The 10,438-nt window shown below is 40.8% G+C and overlaps 1 protein-coding gene across 1 annotated transcript; it reads right to left on the bottom strand.

Moving 5' to 3' along the window:
- Positions 1–3,664: 3,664 nt before the first annotated feature.
- Positions 3,665–5,881, bottom strand: LOC103394283 (CD59 glycoprotein-like). The gene is made up of 4 exons (XM_008331521.3): positions 5,799–5,881; positions 5,060–5,136; positions 4,727–4,834; positions 3,665–4,115 (listed from the first exon to the last, which is right to left on the bottom strand). Exons 2-4 carry the CDS (start codon positions 5,112–5,114, stop codon positions 3,955–3,957), a joined length of 324 nt encoding a protein of 107 aa, XP_008329743.1. The 5' UTR covers positions 5,115–5,136; positions 5,799–5,881; the 3' UTR covers positions 3,665–3,954.
- Between the last annotated feature and the right edge of the window lie 4,557 nt (positions 5,882–10,438).

A 10,438-nucleotide genomic window follows, 5' to 3' on the forward strand; every position in this document is an offset into this window, starting at 1 on the left:
TATTCACACAAATACAATTAGCTTTCCCTGGGTTTGGTTTCCATGGTGACGGTCTGCAGTGGTGGAACATGATCAGAAAATTACAAACAAAAAACCAAACCATCGTGCTGACTTCACAGAAATGAACCAGTTGAATGAACACGTGACAACCTGTTGACAGCAGCCGGAGAAACGTTGGCTTGACTTAATTAACTAGCTGTTGTTCTCGTTAGCTTTTTTTCTTTTTTTAAATTCTTTAGATGTTAAAAGGTAAACTTTGGTCTTAGTTTGGAAAACGTAAAAACTGTGATTTGTGAAGAAGCCAAGAACAGTCTGGTCTCTGACTCTGACTCTGACAGGACTCTCACCCTGAGGGGTCAACCACTTCAGATGACCTTTCACATTAAGAAATGGCGGCTTTTCTTTTTTCTTTTTTCTTTTTTTTTTTGCATTACTGACATCTTGTGGTCATGTCTTCTTCATCTCATCAGTTGTCACTGTTTCACAAACTCTCCTCATAAATCTGACCACTGGATCCGACATTGAGTCATAGATCTCTCCTCATAAATCTGACCACTGGATCTGACGTCAGGTCATAGAGCTCCTCTCCTCTGACAGACGATCCGTCGTTCCTCTGTTTCCTCCTGTACTCTTGCACCATCTTGAGGAAGTCTCTGACGTCATCTCTGCACATTCAAACCCACTTAACGATGTGTCACAGTACAGTTCTCTAATTCAATTTTTAATCCCCTTATTCCTGTCCGTGACTGATCACTGTGACTGATCATGTGACTGATCAACTCTTCAGTCTTGACTCCAGCTGCTGAAGGAGAGATGGATATTGTCGTTGGGCTGAAGCCTGGCCGAGGTCCAGGCGGTCTGAAGACGATGACGTCCACTCAGAGCAGGTGAAACTGGAGTCTCAGAAACATCATCAACATCTAGACAGCCTAAAAATATTATGTCTTATCCAAAAAATCTGGATCAAACTTTCCTCTTCATCAGTGCCGTGCGAGCAGACGACCTGACCTAATTCTCAGAACGTGTGAAGCCGAAGATAAAACAATCCTTGTTCAATACTTCATGTGCTGGAGCAGACTTTGTAAATACCTAATGTTTAAACTTAACCCGTGCAACTCGTCCAAAAATGTGTGATTGGTTCAAATCCACGTTTTGGGTCAAACACCGGTGTTGAGACGTGAGGTTTGGAGGAATCCCAAAAAAAAAAGTGCTGTTCCTCCAGAAACTTTCAGACCTCAAGTCGACCTCCACTATTTCCATAAACAGCTCCTGTGGAACAACAACCACAGTCTGCAGATCCCTGGAATCTGTTCTCTTCTTACATCATTCTCCTGATTTGTGGGCATCATTTGGAGTGCAAATGTGGGCTGCTTATAGAGACGTGTAGCCCACGTATATGAAGATGCATCACCTGCTCGTCTCCTGATAACAGGCCTAAAGCTACAGGCTAATTAACTAAAGTTTGTGTGTGATGCTGCTGCTGGTGGTTCAAGGAAAGTCATTTTAAAAGTTTGTTTTTTAACATCTTTAATTTTTGTAGTTTAATCACTCCTGGAGTTGCACTGCAGTCATTATTCTCAGGTGACAGAATGGTCAAGATTTAAAAAAAAGCTTTACAGTGGATTAGAATGCCAAATAGTAAACAATTGAAACAAATACTGCTCATTTTTTATATCTGCCATAAAAATCAACTTTAATTGGTTTCACTAATTAAAACTCTGTTGAGCAGTGGGAGTGGGAGGAGTGTCATCTTTGTCTCAAGCCAGTGAACATGGCAGCAGACGGCGCTGAGTTTCACATTTTATAGCCGCTGCTATTTAGAAACAAAAACAGTTGTGTTTAAATTCAATAACAGAGAGAAGAGGGGAGGAGTGGGTGAGGGGGGGTGGAGGGGTAAAACAAAAAAAAAAAAGGACAAGAGTGTGGTGAGAAACAGCCAGACCCCTGAGGCATCGCAAACTCTGAGCAGGAAAATGTTGAATTTCAAACATTCACTCAGGCGTCGTCTTCTTTCAGCACCTTCAGAAAAATCTGCTGTTAATTAAAAACAACTTTCACCTCCAGAAAACTGCAGCGCCGTCTCTGTCATTGTTTATTTATTGTGTGTTGTATCTTATATATTCTCTGTTTATATTTCTTCACTCCACAACAGGTCTTTTCAACACGTGTAAACTCAGCCGTCTCTGACCAGCCACGTTTGATGAGATGTGTTTTGAATCTTTTTTTTTCTTTTTTTCCGTCTGCAGTACATTTGGAGTATTACGGCACATTTATAATCCTGTCCTACTTTACCAATTTCCCTTTGGGACAGGTTTTTCCTTCAGTGTGTCTTTTTTTTTTTTTTTTTTGTACCCAATAAAACACACTGCGGAAATTCTAGCCACTAGTTGCGCTACTGAGCAGCATTTCTACAAGTGGGCTAGACTGGATGATCTGGATGTCTGTTTGTTGTGCCAACTGTAACTGGAATTTTTTTTTTTAAACTTTGATGTTTATATATATATATAGTATGTACGTATTTATTTATTAAATATATTTCTAAAATATATGCACTAAAATACCTGGCTCTGTCAGTATTCTAATGTAAAAAGCACAAAACCTATTAAAAAGATATATGCTGAATATGAACAAATTACCTTTTAAATTATTGGCACAATCTTTTCATTATCTTGACAAAATGTAAACATAATCCAGGTGAAATTAGGGCCTCCTCCCAAATCTACTTCCTGTTGCAAATTAGCTGTAAATAAAGGTATTTCCAGGAGACAGATTGGGGCTGAGCTATAACTGCAGCCCAGATAATAAGTGTATATATTACACAGGCCAACACACTGTTGCCTGTATCATTATCAACTTATGATAAAGTAACCGTGGCCCCGACTCATGTGCCCAGGAGAGGTCATTATTTTTTAGTGTCCACTGGAAACGGTTTGATTTGTGACCTCACCTGGTTTTCTTCACAGCAACAACTTTTTGGTTTGTTTGTGTTTCTGTGTTTGTTTGCGATTTTTTTTTTTTTTTAAGTTTTACCTCGACATACTTTTTACTTTACATTACAGTATTTCTCCATTTACTGTAAACCATGTACAACGCATTCTACTAGAGTGAGGAGGTAATAAATATCTGTTTATGTTAAAGGGGTTTATTCATCTTTAAACTGTTATTTACATTTATAAATTATTTAATGGTTCTAATCTATGAACAGATGTCTCTTCTGTCTCTCTCTCTCTCTCTCTCTTCTCTCTCTCCCTCTGAGAAAATGACTGAATTGTTGAAAAGCCACGTTGTTACCAAAGTCCTCGTGTCTTCATCACTCCACTCGGTTCTGTATATGTTCTTCTGCCTCATTTTTTTTAATTTTTATTATTATTAATGTTCATTCTCAGTTCCATTTTGGAACCAAATGACTTTTCCTCTGGTCCCCATGAGTATATGAAAACAGAAAGAAAAAAAAACCCAAAACACACTCACACTCATTGTTGCAGATAACAGATGTTGTCCTTCTTTTAATTAAAGCCAGCAAATGAAGACATTGTACTTAACTCACTGCTGCAGAAACAAGCCCCAGCAGCAACCCCCCCCCCACGCCCCACCCACCCTTTTTCTCTCTCTCTTTTTCATTTCCATTATCCAAAAATCAGCCACAGCTTGTTAAAAAAAAATATTTTTTTTCTTCCAAGGACAGAGAGAGACGCTGTAGAGTCCTGGACTGTCCTGCTGATGTAAAGACACTCACATTGATGTTAAATCACAGACACACGTGGTGCAGAGTGGACATGTGTTGTCTTTTGTCCACCAGGGTGTCCTGAACAACGGTAACGACGCCCTGATTAATCGGTAATCGGTGTTGTGGGGATTTTTCTTTTTTTCTGCACCATGACTTCAACAAACTGATTTCACAAAGGACAGGGCTTTGGTTCTTTCCCCCTTTTTTTAACACTTTTTTAGCCTTTCTTATCCAAAAAAATTCTTGAACTTTTCCATTAAACTCTCCTTCTTGGCATTGCAGAGATTTGACTGACAGCATGAGAATTCAAACCCAGGAAGTGTGAATCTGACGGCCAGAGTCATGAAGTCACAGTCTGCATACCTCACACAGCTGGTGTAGGTCGTCCCTGAGGGGTGAGGGGTGGGGGGGGGAGAGGGGTGAGGAGAGAACATGGAAATGAAAACACAATCAAAACACATCAGACAGGAGGAGAAGCAAATACACATGATGTCATACATGTGATGTCATCAGCCAGTCTCCTGAGACGTAACCATGGCGTCCGTGGACATTCAACGCATGCAAAAAAAAAAAAAAATCCCTAATGTTTATGTAAGAAGTCAGACATTAGCCAAAGGATAACTAGAAGTTAGCCAACAGGTTTCTGAAAGTTAGTGAAAAAAATTAATTAGAATGAACTCAGAAAATTGCAAAATATTACATCAGTGAGACAGTTATTATAAATAGCTTACAGACAAAAAAAAGTCACAGAGAATTAAAAAAGGAATTGATAAATATAGCTCACATTTTCCACAAAACATGACTTAGAGTTCTCCCCCCAAAATAACTAAGGCTTTTCAAAAGTAATGCAGCAAAAAACAATAAGCCAAAAATAAATACAAATGTGACAAAGAAAAGGCCAACGTTTTTGATAAAGACTGGATTTACTTGATGGAGAGGTAGATTATTATAACTTTGGATGAAGTTTTTAACTTTCTTGTTTTGTTCTGACAGGCTTACCCTCAGCTTTGACTGTCAGGCAGGAGTCTTCACCCTGGTTACAGTCCTGTTTGACTTCACAGCTGCTGGTTGAACCACCAGGACAGGAATAACACTGCAGGGAGGAACCTGCAGAGACACAGTCACCTCACCCATCATCCTTCACTCTGGGAGGGGGGGTGCAACGTACACTTCTGAATGTGAGCTCTTCTTCCCGCGAGAAAAAAAAAGTATCTGTCTGTCTGTCTGTTCACCATATTTTCATATCTAAGCTAAAGATAAACTTAAAAGATTCCAATTAGCTTAAAAATCCAATTCTAACTTTGAGAGAAGTCAAAAACTTTTATTTCTTACCAAATCCAAACAGGGCAAAGCTGATGCCGAGCCAGAACGCCACGCTGGTTTTCATGATGACTGACAGCAACGTTTATCTAAAAGGAGCATAAAAAAAGGTCATTAGTTCATTAGTCGTAGTTCACAACTTTCTATTTTTACTTCATTTCACTGTTCACTGCAATTTTTCCACTGCGGCAACATATATACAGTATATACGAAATATAGAAATTTAAACCCATTTGATGCTGATTGCTGAGCGGCCCTACAGTAGTCCCCGCCCCACACTTTGGCAACCACTGCTTTAGGTCATACGCCTCCTCATGTTGCCAGTGCAAAACAAACTGAACTCTGAGCCCAGTTTGAAACTTGACTAAAACCTGTTTCAACTTGTAGGAATTTCCCTGTAAAACCAACACAATAGTCCTGATCACAGCGGCACTGACAGGAAACCACGGCAGAATATACGGCTTTTAGAGGCACACTCTTTTCCAACTGCTAATTCTCCTGACTTATCCCTCCATGAGTGCCACAGATGAGTGCATCCAAAATACTGCAGGTGCTGGAACAATGAAGTTAAAGTAGAGAAACAAAAATAGAAGAAAAAAAAAAGTCCAGTGTGAAGGCTGAGGCTCCCTTCATTGCAGTTTTAATGAGACATCCACCATCCACTGACACTCTTCCTGCAATAATAGCCGCTCTTCTGCAGACTCTGTGGCCTGACTGTGAAATAAATAAGCTGCACTCATCCAACACTCACCTGTGAATGTGCAGAAAATGACTCTGTGCTTGTGAAGTTCGGGCGGTTTTTGAAATTTGCACCAACACGGCGAGTAAACAAGCCCGTTTGTTTGGGTTCAGAGTCTCTGTGTTGATTTGTCTCCCGTGTCTACAAATTGGGCAATGCATCCTCTGAGTGTGTGTGTGTGTGTGTGTAGGTGTAGACAAAAAAAAACGAACAACAATTAATATAAAAAAAGAGTTACTATTATAAATGTAGGATTTCTATGCATCTAATGTAGATTATTTTAAACGAACTGGTAGTGAACAGGAGACACGTCTACGAAAACAACAGCAAAAGAAAAAGATAAATAAATGAGTAAATACTGATTCAGCTTGTTATTAATCAGTCAGTCATTAATTATCAGACATTAACAACCAGACAATAAGGTATGAGTGGAGGACTGTCCAGGCTGTAACGCTGCCCCCGTCTGATCACTGCTGGGATCTGCTCCAGATCCTGCTGCAACCCTTCAAAGGGTTTAACAGTAGAGGGAAAAAAGTGAACAGCAGTGAAACCAGTAGAAACTATAAGGAGCTCCTCTTATGGCAACGCTGCTGTTTATGTTGTTTATATTTATTTATAACTGTTCAAAGTGGGTGAGCAGCAGAGCGCTAGGAAGTGCTCCTCTGTTAGGAATTATATGGCTTGACTCTCTGAAATGCAGTACAAGACGTAGAGATGAGTTTAAATACGTGTTGTCAATTGTTAAAACAGTAGTGAGATCTGCTATGATGTGTGTTTGGAAGACACTTCCTTATATATATTTGCTTACTATACATATATGTGTTACTACTATGTGTGATGAGATCATTTCAGTTTATGTTTTCCCGCCCCTGACGTTCACATCCAGCTTTCCCGTCGTGTTTCTTCCACTCAGATTTGGATTGACACCACATTATCAGTTTCTACTTTTTGTCTCCTGCCTCGGTTTAATTGCTACGACTAAAAAAAAAAAAAAAACCTGGCACCAGCTGTTTGTCTGCTCCTAATCTCCGTGAGCGCGGAATGAAACATGCATTCATTTGCATTTTGCTTTTAAGACGAAGCCTCACATTGTTGCTCACTGTTGCATTAAGCAACAGGAAAACCTCTAAAAAAAAAAAAAGAAAAAAAAATCACAAAACTTCAAAGTGATTGAAGTCCGTCCCAGACAAACAGTTCTCATATCAGCAGTGAAAACCCCGCGCAGGGAGATTTCTCCTTATTATTTTACCTTTTTGTGGAATTCATTCTACTGCAGTGACACAGAGTTTGTGTCAATAAAGGACTTAAAGTCTCCTGCAAGTGTTATGAGTTTCATAATCCTGAATCTCTCTCTATCTCTCTCTCTCTCTCTGTCTTTGCAGATCATTATAAGCCTGGACGACTGCTGCAGGCATGGAATCAGCAGAGTGCACACACACACACACACACACACGTATGCGTGCAGCAGAAGCATGAAATCGAAGTTCACGTTACAGTTTTTCCACTCTAATTATTCCCTTCGTGGACCTTCAGCCTCTTTTTAATCAGCTGCATCAGGTTCTGCAGTAAATAATGGCTGAGGTTCCTCTGTTACCTGTGGAGTTGACTGAAATCTGTCACTGTACGCCTCCATTCAGCCACAAGTGATGATGATTTTTTTATTTTTATTATGAGTATAATTCAGGCGTGAAGACTCTGAGTGACATTTTCCAGGAGTGAAGCTCACACACTGTCTCACACAGGTTTGGAGTTTTGCCACCTGAAAGCAACACGACTGCAGTTATTTGGGTTAATGACGGCCGCTCTGCTGCTCATTACTTTCTTGTCTGGGGTGGAGCTAAAGGCCGGTGTAATGAGGCAAACAGTCGGTGGATTCATTTGTTTCTGGTGCCAGTTAAAGGTTCTTTGTTTATCAACCTCTGGGTTCTTCACAGCGGCTGCAGAAGTGTCATTACGGCCAAGGACGGAACACGACCACTTTGATTTTGACCTCGGACTCTGAGAGTGCAAATACAATCCACCAGTGGTCCCACCTTTATAGACCCTCAATGGAACCTGCTTTGGATTGGTCAGAGATACTGTGTTGGTCCAAATGTGACGCATTTTTTTAAAATCACCTTTTAAAAATGTTTGTTGCTTTTATCCCTTTTTTTGGACCGTGATTCACACTCACATTCACATCGATGGTTCATTTATTCACCTCGTCCTGTAGGAGTTTGGACTCTGGAAGGATTCCGATTCACACTCACATTCACACCGATGGTTCATTTATTAACCTCCTCCTGTAGGAGTTTGGACTCTGGGTGGATTCTAGAGAATTTGAAAAAAAAAACTAAATGAAAAAGAGTATTTACAGTATTTTTTTTCAGTTGTGTCTTTAACGTCTTATACATTAATGTCACTCACTCATTTACAGCTGTGTTTCTCCTCTCTCCCTCCCTCACCCTCCCTCCCTCCAGTCGACCACATCGTTTCTCTCTTTCATTTCCCAGTCCACTGAGTTAAATATGGGAAAAAACCAAAACCAATCAGACCATGACGTGGTTATTATTTTTACAGATTTATTTTAATTTCCCTCTCTCTCCGTCTCTCATTTCCATGTGTTCCTTCTGAAGATTTAAACTAACAAATTAATAAATCATTAACATTTGACCAGTGTGTGTACACAAACATGTCTCTCTCTCTCCCTCTCTCTCTCTCCCAGATTATCCACAAATGTCTGTAAATGAATACTTCTACAGGAATCCTCAACACAAATTTGCACAATTATGCAAATCTTCCTCCAGCAGAGCAGGATTGCACAACAAATCCAGAAAATGAAAGACTGGACTAAGAACTCACCGACCGAGAGCTGCTTTAGAGAAAATCCTGTTTCAACACCTGGATGGAGTTTAGATTATAGATTATATTCATTTTTGTTTCAGATTGAATGTGGTTTTTGTACAACAGCATTTGAACCAAGGTCACAGTTCTGTAATGTCCCACTTCTGTCTGGTCCCTGAACACCCACGCAGTAAGGACAAACACACACACACACACACACACACACACACAGATCCCACAAGACAGCAGTTTCCAACTTGTGCGGTCACTTCCAGGACTCTGACAATGAAGTGGTGTAGCTGCCCTGTAATTAGATGGTGTCAATTAGTCTCCTCGTTAGGGGGTAATCAACTTAATTGGTGAAGGCTAAAGACTGCTGTTAGCACAGTTAGCACCTAATGTTGGTTACAGTGGCTGTTACAGAGGGTCTGTTTTTCTGTCTCTGTGTGTTGTGTCTGTGTGTGTGTGTGTGGGGGGGGGGTCCACATTAACAGAAGTTTCTGTAGGTCATGTAAGGGTTAATACAGTAATTAATGACATGTGCTGTAGTCACAGAGAGAGAGAGAGAGAAATGGTACAGATATAGAATAATGATCATAAATGACCTGAGTGTCCATCCATGTAGGACACTTTCTTTAACCTTCTCTTCTTTTTTTACATACCCTCCCACCCCTCCACCACTCCCCCCTCACTTCATTTCACTGTTTCTGTGAAAACACCCAGAACTGTTGGCTTGGAACCAGAGCAGACATTGGTTTGGAGATTTGGTTATGTGTTTGTATAGAATCATATGTTCGAAGACTGTAAATAATATAGAAGAAGAAGAAGAAGAAGAACTTGATTCTATCATGAGACCATTCTTTGAGACAAAAACTGCATCCTGGGTATTTTTTAGACAATTAGTCCACATCACGTCACCAGTTCACTGCTCAGTCCTTTGAGAAAGGTCAGAGTGGTCTGTAGTTCCATCAGTCTCCATGTGTCCTCCACCTCCCATGATGGCTGGACAGATTTCCTGTAAAACCATCGAAGGAAGTGACACGACTCTCACCACAGAGTCCGTTCACAGCAGCTCTCTGCTCAGTTCCAGTCGTCGTCCTTGTCTTCTCCGTCTTTCTTCTTCTTCTGTTTCTTCTGTTTCTTCTTCAGCAGCAGATGGCGTTTCCCTGGTGTCATGTTTGAATTTCCATCCATTGGGAGAGAGAGCTGACGACGGTGATGTCAGCTCCAGCAGGCTGAAGCAGCTTATATCAACAGACACACGCTAATTATAGAAGACTTTTTATTTGTACTCATGTATTTTTTACTTTCATTATTTGTTGACTAACCCTGTCTCTTTAGGTTCAGGTTCTCCTCCAGCTTCAGGACACCGTCCTTCTGGACATGACCAACATAAAGTCTCATGTCCTGCTGTCGCTAAGGTGAAACATTGGTTTCAGAGTTTTTTCTCTGTTTTTGTGGGACTGAAGCTCTGGATGGTTTCACGGTCGATCTCATCTTCTGTTTATGGACGTGTGGTCATTTACAGAACTGCGCTCCCTGGAGGAGAAGGTGGTCGGCGTGACAGAGAGAGGTGTCCGTCCTGTTGCTCAGCGTGTCAGGAGACACGCAGCTGGATTCAGACTGGTGGTGGTTTGATCTCAGCCTCCTCCAACTGAAGCTACATCTTCATCACTGGTTGATGTGATTTATTATTTAAAGAAAAGGAGAAGCTCAGGATCAGCTGTAAACACACACACACACACACACACACTTCAGCCCTTCATTCTTTACTCCACCACAGGACCATGCAGCGGCCGCAGAGATCATCAGGGTGTGTGTGTGTGTGT

Source organism: Cynoglossus semilaevis, chromosome 18, assembly GCF_000523025.1.
Source record: "Cynoglossus semilaevis isolate Cse_v1.0 chromosome 18, Cse_v1.0, whole genome shotgun sequence".
NCBI classification, from domain to species: domain Eukaryota; kingdom Metazoa; phylum Chordata; class Actinopteri; order Pleuronectiformes; family Cynoglossidae; genus Cynoglossus; species Cynoglossus semilaevis.